The following is a 13413-nucleotide window of genomic DNA, read 5'->3' on the forward strand; positions in this document are numbered from 1 at the left end:
CATATATGAGATTGTTAAGGGCTTGGACACGCTAGAGGCAGGAAACATGTTCCCGATGTTGGGGGAGTCCAGAACCAGGGGCCACACACACACACAGTTTAAGAATAAGGAGTAAGCCATTTAGAACGGAGACGAGGAAACACTTTTTCTCACAGAGAGAGTGGTGAGTCTGTGGAATTCTCTGCCTCAGAGGCCGGTTCTCTGGGTACTTTCAAGAGAGAGCTAGATAGGGCTCTTAAATGAGAAGAACTTTCTCATTTAAGATGCGAAGAACTTTTTTCACACAGAGAGTGGTGAATCTCTGGAACTCTCTGCCACAGAGGGTAGTTGAGGCCACACAGTTCATTGGCTATATTTAAGAGGGAGTTAGATGTGGCCCTTGTGGCTAAGGGGATCAGGGGGTATGGAGAGAAGGCAGGTACGGGATACTGAGTGGGATGATCAGCCATGATCATATTGAATGGCGAATGGTGCAGGCTCGAAGGGCCGAATGGCCTCTACTCCTGCACCTAATTTCTATGCTTCTATGTAAAGATAGTGGAGTCAGGGGAAAAGGCAGGAACGAGGTACTGATTGGGGATGATCAGCCACGATCACATTGAATGCTGGTGCTGGCTCGAAGGGCCGAATGGCCTCTACTCCTGCGCCTATTTTCTATGTTTCTATGTTGGGCTGAAGGGCCTGTTTCCACGCTGAATGTGTACAAAGGAACTGCAGATGCTGGTTTAAACCCAAGATAGGCACTAAATACTGGAGTAACTCAGCGGGATTGGCGAGATTTCGGAGGTCGAGACTGGGTCCGTGGCTGGGACGAGGGGGGGGGGGGTTTGATCACGTGGTTGCCACGGAGATTGTTGTTCTGGTGTTGTACTATCTGGCTGGGCCTGTGCAGGATGTGGTTGGGGCCTAGCGTCCCGCCCATGTCCTTCTTCCTCCGTTCGCTCAGAGTAATCCCGCTCTCTGTGCTCAGTCTTCCTCTCGTAACCCCCAAAGACACAGTTGTTCTTTGTGTGTGTGTGTGTGTGTGTGTGTGTGTCCCTTACACATCCCCCCCCCCCTCCCCTCCCCCACCCCACCCCACCCACCCCACCACCACCAAGATGACAATCTCCATTGACTTTGAAGAATGCCTCAAGGACTCCCCCAAGTTCAGGTAGGAGCAAGATTGGGTATTGATCGGGGATGATCAGCCATTGATCATAGATTGGCATTGCAAATTTGTGTGGAATTCCCTGCCACAGAGGGCAGTGGAGGCCAAGTCACTGGATGGATTTAAGAGAGAGTTAGACAGAGCTCTAGGGGCTGGTGGAGTCGAGGGATATGGGGAGAAGGTTATTGATAGGGGTACGATCAGCTATTATCACAATGAATGGCGGTGCTGGCTCGAAAAGTGTCGAATGGCCTCCTCCTGCACCTAGTTTCTATGTTTCTATGAAGGGCCGAATGGCCTACTCCTGCACCTATTTTCTATGTTTCTATGAAGGGCCGAATGGCATGCTCCTGCACCTATTTTCTATGTTTCTATCGAGGGCCGAATGGCCTACTCCTGCACCTATTTTCTATGTTTCTATCAAGGGCCGAATGGCCTACTCCTGCACCTATTTTCTATGTTTCTATCAAGAGCCGAATGGCCTACTCCTGCACCTATTGTCTATGTTTCTATCAAGAGCCGAATGGCCTACTCCTGCACCTATTGTCTATTGCCAAAAAGGCTGGAGAAACTCAGCGGGTGAGGCAGCATCTATGGAGCGAAGGAAATAGGTGACTTTGAATGTCGGTGCTGGCTCAAAGAGGGCCGAATGGCCTCCTCCTGCACCTATTTTCTATGTTTCTATGAAGGGCCGAATGGCCTACTCCTGCACCTATTTTCTATGTTTCTATCAAGGGCCGAATGGCCTACTCCTGCACCTATTGTCTATGTTTCTATCAAGGGCCGAATGGCCTACTCCTGCACCTACTTTCTATGTTTCTATGAAGGGCCGAATGGCCTACTCCTGCACCTATTTTCTATGTTTCTATGAAGGGCCGAATGGCCTCCTCCTGCACCTATTTTCTATGTTTCTATGAAGGGCCGAATGGCCTACTCCTGCACCTATTTTCTATGTTTCTATGAAGGGCCGAATGGCCTACTCCTGCACCTATTGTCTACTGTCTAAGACAATAGGTTATTGAGCTGAAAGCTAACAAGTGTGACACCTTCATCCACTCTCCTCTCTCCCCTGCTCCCCTCTATTTCTGTGCCATACTGTTCCAGATAACATGCCGACTGTCGGAGCCATCAGTCGACAGCCGGTCGTAAAACCAGCTTCTGTCCACGAGCAGTAGCTCTACTCAATAACCAAAGTTCTGGAGTTTCGAAGGATGAGAGGATATCTCATTGAAACATATCTGAGAATGTTAAGGGTTTGGACACACTAGAGGCAGGAAACATGTTCCCCGATGTTGGGGGAGTCCAGAACCGGGGTCCACACACACACACACACACAGTTTAAGAATAAGGAGTGAGCCATTTAGAACGGAGACGAGGAAACACTTTTTCTCACAGAGAGTTGTTGTGAGTCTGTGGAATTCTCTGCCTCAGAGGGCGGTGGAGGCCGGTTCTCTGGATGCTTTCAAGAGAGAGCTCGATAGGGCTCTTAAAAATAGCGGAGTCGTGGGAGAAGGCAGGAAAGGGGTACTGAATGGGGATGATCAGCCACGATCACATTGAATGGGCGGTGCTGGCTCGAAGGGCCGAATGGCCTCTACTCCTGCACCTATTGTCTATTGTGTATTGTCTGCAGCCTCCTTGTGCTCTGATATTTTCATGAGTAGATTATATTCACTTATTTTTTAACTGCCTACTGTATATCATGTTGCCACCTGCTAGAGGCAGGAAACATGTTCCCCGATGTTGGGGGAGTCCAGAACCAGGGGCACACACACACACACAGTTTAAGAATAAGGGGTAAGGCATTTAGAACGGAGACGAGGAAACGCTTTTTCATCCAGAGAGTTGCGAGTCTATTTTTCTCCTTGCACCGCCCGTTGCACTAGCAACAAACACAAAACGCTGGAGTAACTCAGCGGGACAGGCAGCATCTCTGGAGAGAAGGAATGAATGGGTGGCGTTTCGGGTCGAGACCCTTCTTCAGACTGAGAGACAAGGGGGAAAGGGAAATGAGAGATATAGATGGTGATGTCGAGAGAGAGAGATATGGAACAGATGAATGAAAATTGTACAAAAATGTAACAACATTAAAGGAAACAGCCCTTGTTTTCTGTGACTCTCAATCTGATGAAAGGTCCTTCGGCAGTTGTACAGGGCCCTAGTGAGACCACGCCTGGAGTATTGTGTGCAGTTTTGGCCTGTTGGCCTTCATAACAAGAGGAGTCGAGTATAGGAGCAAAGAGGTCCTTCTGCAGTTGTACAGGGCCCTAGTGAGACCATACCTGGAGTATTGTGTGCAGTTTTGGCCTGTTGGCCTTCATAACAAGATTAGTCGAGTATAGGAGCAAAGAGGTCCTTCTGCAGTTGTACAGGGCCCTAGTGAGACCACACCTGGAGTATTGTGTGCAGTTTTGGTCCCCTAATTTGAGGAAGGACATTCTTGCTATTGAGGGAGCCCAGCGTAGGTTCACCAGGTTAATTCCCGGGATGGCGGGACTGTCATATGCTGAGAGAATGGAGCGCCTGTGGGCTTGTGCACTCTGTGGAGTTCAGATGGATGAGGGGATATCTCATTGAAACATATATGAGATTGTTAAGGGCTTGGACACGCTAGAGGCAGGAAACATGTTCCCGATGTTGGGGGAGTCCAGAACCAGGGGCCACACACACACACACACACACAGTTTAAGAATAAGGAGTAAGCCATTTAGAACGGAGACGAGGAAACACTTTTTCTCACAGAGGGAGTGGTGAGTCTGTGGAATTCTCTGCCTCAGGGGGTGGTGGAGGCCGGTTCTCTGGATGCTTTCAAGAGAGAGCTAGATAGGGCTCTTAAAAATAGCGGAGTCAGGGGAGAAGGCAGGAAAGGGGTACTGATTGGGGATGATCAGCCATGATCACATTGAATGGCGGTGCTGGCTCGAAGGGCCGAATGGCCTCTACTCCTGCACCTATTGTCTATTGTCTATTGAATGCTGGTGCTGGCTCGAAGGGCCGAATGGCCTCTACTCCTGCACCTATTGTCTATTGTCTATTGAATGCTGGTGCTGGCTCGAAGGGCCGAATGGCCTCTACTCCTGCACCTATTGTCGATTGTCTTGACCTGAAACATCACCCATTCCTTCTCTCCACAGAGGCTGCCTGACCCGCTGAGTTACTCCAGCTTTTTGTGTCTATCTTGGCCCATTGTTAGCTGTGTGTTAGGTGAAAACCAGTAGCAGACAATGAAACTCCTTCTCTCCAGAGACGCAGAGTGACCCGCTGAGGCACTCCAGCGTTTGAAGGGTCTCGTCCCGAAACGTCGCCTATTTCCATCGCCCCATAGATGCTGCCTGGCCCGCTGAGTTCCTCCAGCATTTTTGTCTACCAGCTCTTAATTCTGTGTCTATATATCTCTGGTTTAAACCACCACCTGCCGTTCCTTCCTGTGCATGAAATGTCGGCTAGTGAACCTGTGGTTATTTTATTTGCTAAGTGCATCTCGCAACATCCTGTCAGTAGAGGTTGCTCTGGGCAAAGACTGACTGCTGACGGAAACCTGGTAGGTCTCAGCTAAATCCTGTGGCGTGCAGCTGATCAGAGGCTGGGTCCCAGCTAGGCCAGGCAGGTTTACCAAACTATACGATACGATAGTGCTTTATCTATCGCAGGAGGGAAATCAATCTGCCAACAATGTGAATAAAGTAACGAAAGGAATAGATCGGATATACACACACAGAGTCTCTTGCCCAGAGTAGGTGAATCGTGGACCAGAGTACATGGCTGATCATCCATTTTGGTGGCAAAAACAGGAAAGCAGACTATTATTTAAATGGTGGCCGATTGGGAAAGGGGGAGATGCAGCGAGACCTGGGTGTCATGGTACACCAGTCATTGAAGGTAGGCATACAGGTGCAGCAGGCAGTAAAGAAAGCGAATGGTATGTTAGCTTTCATTGCAAAAGGATTTGAGTATAGGAGCAGAGAGGTTCTACTGCAGTTGTACAGGGTCTTGGTGAGACCACACCTGGAGTATTGCGTGCAGTTTTGGTCTCCAAATCTGAGGAAGGACATTATTGCCATAGAGGGAGTGCAGAGACGGTTCACCAGACTGATTCCAGGGATGTCAGGGCTGTCTTATGAAGAAAGACTGGATAGACTTGGTTTATACTCTCTGGAATTTAGGAGATTGAGAGGGGATCTTATAGAAACTTACAAAATTCTTAAGGGGTTGGACAGGCTAGATGCAGGAAGATTGTTCACGATGTTGGGGAAGTCCAGGACAAGGGGTCACAGCTTAAGGATAAGGGGGAAATCCTTTAAAACCGAGATGAGGAGAACTTTTTTTCACACAGAGAGTGGTGAATCTGTGGAACTCTCTGCCACAGAGGGTAGTTGAGGCCAGTTCATTGGCTATATTTAAGAGGGAGTTAGATGTGGCCCTTGTGGCCAAGGGGATCAGGGGGTATGGAGAGAAGGCAGGTACGGGATACTGAGTTGGATGATCAGCCATGATCATATTGAACGGCGGTGCAGGCTCGAAGGGCCGAATGGCCTACTCCTGCACCTAATTTCTATGTTTCTATGTTTCTATCTCCAATCAGTATCCCGTTCCTTCCTTCTCCCCATATCCCCTGACTCCACTATCTTTAAGAGCCCTATCTAGCTCTCTCTTGAAAGCATCCAGAGAACCGGCCTCCACCGCCCTCTGAGGCAGAGAATTCCACAGATTCACAACTCTCTGGGTGAAAAAGTGTTTCCTCGTCTCCGTTCTAAATGGCTTACTCCTTATTCTTAAACTGTGTGTGTGTGTGTGTGTGGCCCCTGGTTCTGGACTCCCCCAACATCGGGAACATGTTTCCTGCCTCCAGCGTGTCCAAGCCTTTAACAATCTTATATGTTTCAATAAGATGCCCTCTCATCCTTCTAAACTCCAGAGTGTACAAGCCCACAGCCGCTCCATTCTCTCAGCATACGACATGGTCCCCTTAATAATCTTATATGTTTCAATAAGATACCCTCTCATCCTTCTAAACTCCACAGAGTGTACAAGCCCACAGCCGCTCCACATTCTCTCAGCATATGACAGTCCCGCCATCCCGGGAATTAACCTGGTGAACCCTGCGCTGGGCTCCCTCAATAGCAAGAATGTCCGTCCTCAAATTAGGGGACCAAAACTGCACACAATACTCCAGGTGTGGTCTCACTAGGGCTCTGAGACAGAGAATTCCACGGATTCACAACTGATCTTGGAGAAAACCCACGCAGGTCACGGGGAGAGCGTACACACTCCACACAGACAGTACCCCTGGTCGGGATCGAACCCGGGGCCTCTGGCGCTGGGAGGCAGCAACTCACTTGAATCTTCATACGAGTTGTACTGGCTAGAATTTAGAAGATTGAGGGGGGGATCTTATAGAAACTTACAAACTTCTTAAGGGGTTGGACAGTCTAGATACGGGAAGATTGTTCCCGATGTTGGGGAAGTCCAGAACAAGGGGCCACACACACACACACACAGTTTAAGGATAAGAGGGAAATCTTTTAGGACCGAGATGAGAAAAACTTTTTTTTTTCACACACACACAGAGAGTGGTGAATCTGTGGAACTCTCTGCCACAGAAGGTAGTTGAGGCCACACAGTTCCCCGATGTTGGGGGAGTCCAGAACCAGGGGTCACACACACACACACACACAGTTTAAGAATAAGGGGTCGGCCATTTAGAACGGAGACGAAGAAACACTTTGGCTATATTTAAGAGGGAGTTAGATGTGGCCCTTGTGGCTAAAGGGATCAGGGGGTATGGAGAGAAGGCAGGGATGGGACACTGAGTTGGATGATCAGCCATGATCATATTGGATGGCGAATGGTGCAGGCTCGAAGGGACGAATGGCCTTTTTTTATTTTTATTAGTTCCTCAACTCTCACCTCCAGATTCAGGAGCGCTTAATGTCATGGATTCAAGTTCTGCTTTGAGGTCTCCAATTGGGGCTCTGCTCAGTCGGAAAGCAGAATTGAAAGTTAGCGTAGAGACCGTTCAACACCTTCCCCTGAGCGTACGTGTTCAACCTGCAAATAAAACCTGGTTTCCATTCCCTCTGACCTCCCCGCGATCGCGTGGACACTTCAACGGGGATCTAACGGAGAATTATGTGCGGAACAGTAGCGCAGCGGGTAGTACTGCTGCCTCACAGCGCTACAGAGACCCTGGGCGCTTGTCTGTACGGAGTTTGTACCTTCTCCCCCCGTGACCAGCGTGGGTTTTCTCCGGGCGCTCCGGTTTCCTCCCACACTCCAAAGACATAGAAACATAGACAATAGGTGCAGGAGTAGAGGCCATTCGGCCCTTCGAGCCTGCACCATTCGCCATCCAATATGATCATGGCTGATCATCCCCGATCAATAACCCGTGCCTGCCTTCTCCCCATATCCCTTGACTCCACTAGCTCCTAGAGCTCTATCTAACTCTCTCTGAAATCCATCCAGTGACTTGGCCGCCACTGCCCTCTGTGGCAGGGAATTCCACAAATCCACAACTGGAAAAGTTTTTTCTCTGGGTGGAAAAAGTTTCTCCTCATCTCAGTCCCAAATGGCCACAAATTCACACACAACTCTCTGGGTGGAAAAAGTTTCTCCTCATCTCAGTCCCAAATGGCCACAGATTCACACAACTCTCTGGGTGGAAAAAGTTTCTCCTCATCTCAGTCCCAAATGGCCACAGATTCACACAACTCTCTGGGTGGAAAAAGTTTCTCCTCATCTCAGTCCCAAATGGCCACAGATTCACACAACTCTCTGGGTGAAAAAGTTTCTCCTCATCTCAGTCCCAAATGGCCACAGATTCACACAACTCTCTGGGTGAAAAAGTTTTTTCTCACCTCAGTCTTAAATGACCTCCCCCCTTTATTCTAAGACAGTGTGTAGCCCCTGGTTCTGGACTCGCCCAACATTGGGAACATTTTTCCTGCATCTAGCTTGTCCAGTCCTTTTATAATTTTGTATGTTTCTATAAGATCCCACCCCTCATCCTTCTAAACTCCAGTGAATACAAGACTCTGTGCATCTACCCGATCTATTCCTCTCATGATTTTATACACCTCTATAAGATCACCCCTCATCCTCCTGCGCTCCATGGAATAGAGACCCAGCCCTGCTCAACCTCTCCCTGTAGCTCACACCCTCCAGCAGGCAGTGAAGAAAGCGAATGGTATGTTACCATTCATAGCAAAAGGATTTGAGTATAGGAGCAGGGAGGTTCTATTGCAGTTGTACAGGGTCTTGGTGAGACCACACCTGGAGTATTGCGTACAGTTTTTGTCTCCTAATCTAAGGAAAGACATTCTTGCCATAGATGGAGTACAGAGAAGGTTCACCAGACTGATTCCTGGGATGGCAGGACTTTCATATGAAGAAAGACTGGATAGACTCGGCTTGTACTCGCTAGAATTTAGAAGACTGAGGGGGGGATCTTATTGAAACTTACAAAATTCTTAAGGGGTTGGACAGGCTAGATGCAGGAAGATTGTTCCCGATGTTGGGGAAGTCCGGAACAAAACTGTACGCAATACTCCAGGTGTGGTCTCACCAAGACCCTGTACAACTGCAGTAGAACAGTTTAAGGATAAGGGGGAAATCTTTTCGGACCGAGATGAGAAAAACATTTCTTTTCACACACACAGAGAGTGGTGAATCTGTGGAATTCTCTGCCACAGAAGGTAGTTGAGGCCACACAGTTCGTTGGCTATATTTAAGAGGGAGTTAGATGTGGCCCTTGTGGCTAAAGGGATCAGGGGGTATGGAGAGATGGCAGGGATGGGATACTGAGTTGGATGATCAGCCATGATCATGTTGAATGGCGGTGCAGGCTCGAAGGGCCGAATGGCCTGCTCCTGCATCTATTTTCTATGTTTCGAAGTCCTGGCAACATCCTCGTAAATCTTCTTTCCGAACCCTCTCAAGACTCAAGTCCCTGAGAGGATTATGTTGTCGGTGAAGGGCCACAAGCTGTCGTTACTCCGAGCTGCAGCTGTGAGGAGGGGAAGTGCAGAACGCAAGGCCGATAGATGCCTGCGATTGATACAAAACCCCATAGGAAGTCACACTAACCGCAGACTGAACTACTCAAAAAGCCAACGCATGCAACAGAGAACTTGGGCTTCAGCCAATGTTGCACCCAAATAAACGCCCACCTAACCTTAGGTTGGAGAAACACAAAACGCTGGAGTAACTCAGCGGGACAGGCAGCATCTCTGGAGAGAAGGAGTGGGTGACGTTTCAGGTCGAGACCCCTTGCAGTGTGGAAACAGGCCCACATGTCCCAGCTACACTGGTCCCACCTGCCCGCGTTTGGCCCACACCCCTCCAAACCTGTCGTATAGAAACATAGACAATAGGTGCAGGAGTGGAGGTCATTCGGCCCTTCGAGCCTGCACCATCCGCCATTCAATATGATCATGGCTGATCATCCAACTCAGTATCCTGTACCTGCCTTCTCTCCATACCCCCTGATCCCTTTATCCACAAGGGCCCTGTCTAACTCCCTCTGAAATATAGCCATGAACTGGCCTCTAACTCCCCTCTGTATAGCCAAGAGAATTCCACCTTCAGATTCACCACTCACAGATTGTGTGTGTGAAAAAAAAAAATGTTGTTTTCTCATCTCGGTCCTAAAGGACTTCCCCCTTATCCTTAAACTGTGTGTGTGTGTGTGGCCCCTTGTTCTGGACTTCCCCAACATCGGGAACAATCTTCCTGCATTTAGCCTGTCCAACCGCTTAAGAATTTTGTACGTTTCTATAAGATCCCCCCTCAGTCTTCTAAATTCTAGCGAATACAAGCCGAGTCTATCCAGTCTTTCTTCATTATGAAAGTCCTGACATCCCAGGAATCAGTCGGGTGAACCTTCTCTGTACTCCCTCTATGGCAAGAGTGTCCTTCCTCAGATTAGGAGACCAAAACTGTACGCAATACTCCAGGTGTGGTCTCACCAAGACCCTGTACAACTGCAGTAGAACCTTTCCTGCTCCTATACTCAAAGTCCTTGTTCTGGACTTCCCCAACATCGGGAACAATCTTCCTGCATCTAGCTGGTGTCCATGTGCCAGTCCAACTGTTTCTTAAACGTTGGGATAGTCCCAGCCTCAACTACCTCCTCCGGCAGCTCGTTCCATACACCCACCACCCTCGAAAAGTGTGGAAAAGTTGCCCCTCAGATTCCCATTCAATCTTTTCCCCCTTCACCTTGAACCCGTGTCCTCTGGTCCTCGATTCCCCAACTCTGGGCAAGGGACTATTCCTCCGACTGGGGACCGATGGGGGAAGGGAGAGACTTAGAGATAAGGAAGGGCAAGGTGTGAAAATGAGACATGAGATGTAAGCTGCTTACACCCAGTGGTATGAACATTGACTTCGAGTAACCCGTTCCTTCTCTCCAGAGATGCTGGCTGGCCCGCTGAGTTGTGACAGCACTGTCATATGCTGAGAGAATGGAGCGGCTGGGCTTGTACACTCTGTGGAGTTTAGAAGGATGAGAGGGGATCTCATTGAAACATATATGAGATTGTCAAGGCTTGGACACGCTAGAGGCAGGAAACATGTTCCCGATGTTGGGGGAGTCCAGAACCAGGGGCCACACACACACACACACACACACACACACAGTTTAAGAAAGGGGTAAGCCATTTAGAACGGAGACGAGGAAACACTTTTTCTCACAGAGAGTGGTGTGAGTCTGTGGAATTCTCTGCCTCAGAGGGCGGTTCTCTGGAGATAATTCTTTCAAGAGAGAGCTAGATAGGGCTCTTAAAGATAGCGAGAGAGGGTCAGGGGATATGGGGAGAAGGCAGGAACGGGGTACTGATTGGGGATGATCAGCCACGATCACATTGAATGGCGGTGCTGGCTCGAAGGGCCGAATGGCCTCTACTCCTGCAGCTGTTGTCGATTAACTGAGTGGTGTGAGTCTGTGGAATTCTCTGCCTCACAGAGGGCGGTGGAGGCCGGTTCTCTGGATGCTTTCAAGAGATCTGCTGGGGGAAATAAGGGCGCATATCATTCCTATCAATGTTTGACCTCTCGATTTCCCTTCCAGAGCTTCCATTGAAGGGGTGGAATTAGAAGTGACGGAACTCGAAGCCAAACTCGAGAAGGTAAGTGCGAGACATGTTTTAATAGGAATCTGAGGCGTAACGTTTCCACACAGAGGGTGGTGGGTGGATGGAACGAGCTGCCAGAGGAGGCTGGGACTATCCCAATGTTTAAGAACCAGTCAGACAGGTAAATGGATGGGATATGGGCAGGTGGGACTGGTGTAGCCGGGGCATTGTTGGCCGGTGTGGGCAAGTTGGGCCCAAGGGCCTGTTTCCACTGTGTGTGAGTCCGTGTGAGTTAGGCTTTGGGCCTTGTGTTGCAGCTGGTGAAGTTATGCGGGAACATGCTGGATGCAGGACGCACGTACAGCGCCAACACCAAGCAGTTTGTCAACGGGATCCGGGACCTGGGAGTCCACTGCAAGGGCGATGAGATGATGAGTGTAAGTACTCACGGCAGGTGCATCCATTCAAACATGGCCACCAGTCCACACAGCAATACGGGTATCTTCATTGTGTGTCTGTGTGTGTGTGTCTGTGTCTCTGTGTCTGTGTGTGTGTGTGTGTTTCTGTGTGTCTCTGCATCTGTGTGTTTGTGCATGTGTGACTGTGTGTGCGTGTCTCTGTATCTGTGTGTGTGTGTGTGTGACTGTGCGTGAGTGTGTGCCTGTCTCTGCGTCTGTCTGTCTGTCTGTCTGTGCGTGAGTGTGCCTGTCTCTGCGTCTCTGTGTGTGTGTGTGTGTGACTGTGTGTGCCTGTGTGTCTGTGTGTCTGTGTGTCTGTGTGTATGTGTGTGTGTGTGACTGTGTGTCTGTGTGTGTGTGTCTGTCTGTCTGTGCGCCTGTGTGTGTGTGTGTGTTGTGTGTGTGTGCTGTGTGTGTGTGTCTGTGTGTGTGTGTGTGCATGTGTGACTGTATGTGTGTGTGTGTGTGTCTGTGTGTGTGTGTTTGGCTGTGTGTGTGTCTCTGCATCTGTGTGTGTGTGTGTGTGTCTCTCTGCATCTGTGTGTGTGTGTTTGTGCATGTGTGTGTGTGTGTGTGTGTGTCTCTGTGTGTGTGTGTGTGTGTGTGTGTGTGTGTGTGTGTGTGTGTGTGTGTGTGTGTCTCTCTGCATCTGTGTGTGTCTCTCTGCATCTGTGTGTGTGTGTGTGTGTCTCTCTGCATCTGTGTGTGTGTGTGTGTCTCTCTGCATCTGTGTGTGTGTGTATGTGTGTGTGTGTATCTGGTGCAGCACTTTATTTGTGACATGTGCGGAGTGTTGTATCTCCACATAAACCCTGAGACACATATTAGATACACACCTCAGATACAAGAACAAGAAATAACTGCAGATGCCGGTTTAAATCGAAGGTAGACACAAAATGCTGGAGTAACTCAGCGGGTGAGGCAGCATCTCTGGAGAGAAGGAATGGGTGACGTTTCGGGTACCGAAACGTCACCTATTCCTTCTCTCCAGAGATGCTGCCTCACCCGCTGAGTTACACCAGCATTTTGTGTCTACCAGGGCAAGTGTGTACACAGAGACTCCATCTTCAAGCCCCAGTTGCTATAAGTGTAAGGATCTTTGACCTCACCATTGCTGACTGCCTCATAGAAACATAGACAATAGGTGCAGGAGGAGGCCATTCGGCCCTTCGAGCCTGCACCGCCATTCATTGTGATCATGGCTGATCGTCCCCAATCAATAACCCGTGCCTGCCTTCTCCCCATATCCCTTGACTCCACTAGCCCCTAGAGCTCTATCTAACTCTCTCTTAAATCCATCCAGTGACTTGGCCTCCACTGCCCTCTGTGGCAGGGAATTCCACAAATCCACACAACTCTCTGGGTGGAAAAGTTTCTCCTCATCTCAGTCCCAAATGGCCACAGATTCACACAACTCTCTGGGTGGAAAAGTTTCTCCTCATCTCATCTCAGTCCCAAATGGCCACAGATTCACACAACTCTCTGGGTGGAAAAGTTTCTCCTCATCTCAGTCCCAAATGGCCACAGATTCACACAACTCTCTGGGTGGAAAAGTTTCTCCTCATCTCAGTCCCAAATGGCCACAGATTCACACAACTCTCTGGGTGGAAAAGTTTCTCCTCATCTCAGTCCCAAATGGCCACAGATTCACACAACTCTCTGGGTGAAAAAGTTTTTTCTCACCTCAGTCTTAAATGACCTCCCCTTTATTCTAAGACTGTGTGTGTGGCCC

The 13413-nt window shown here is 49.2% G+C and overlaps 1 protein-coding gene across 1 annotated transcript in view; it reads left to right on the forward strand.

The window, feature by feature from the left end:
* The first annotated feature begins 1080 nt into the window (after nt 1–1080).
* The window catches only part of acap1 (ArfGAP with coiled-coil, ankyrin repeat and PH domains 1), a 56907-nt gene continuing 44574 nt past the window's right edge, over nt 1081–13413 (forward strand). The window contains exons 1-3 of the mRNA XM_055630950.1: nt 1081–1153; nt 11220–11277; nt 11541–11660. Of these exons, the coding sequence (XP_055486925.1) occupies nt 1101–1153; nt 11220–11277; nt 11541–11660 (231 nt within the window). The 5' untranslated portion in view covers nt 1081–1100. The remainder of the gene's footprint in view (nt 1154–11219; nt 11278–11540; nt 11661–13413) is intronic.

This window comes from Leucoraja erinacea, unplaced genomic scaffold, assembly GCF_028641065.1.
Source record: "Leucoraja erinacea ecotype New England unplaced genomic scaffold, Leri_hhj_1 Leri_58S, whole genome shotgun sequence".
Taxonomy (NCBI): domain Eukaryota; kingdom Metazoa; phylum Chordata; class Chondrichthyes; order Rajiformes; family Rajidae; genus Leucoraja; species Leucoraja erinaceus.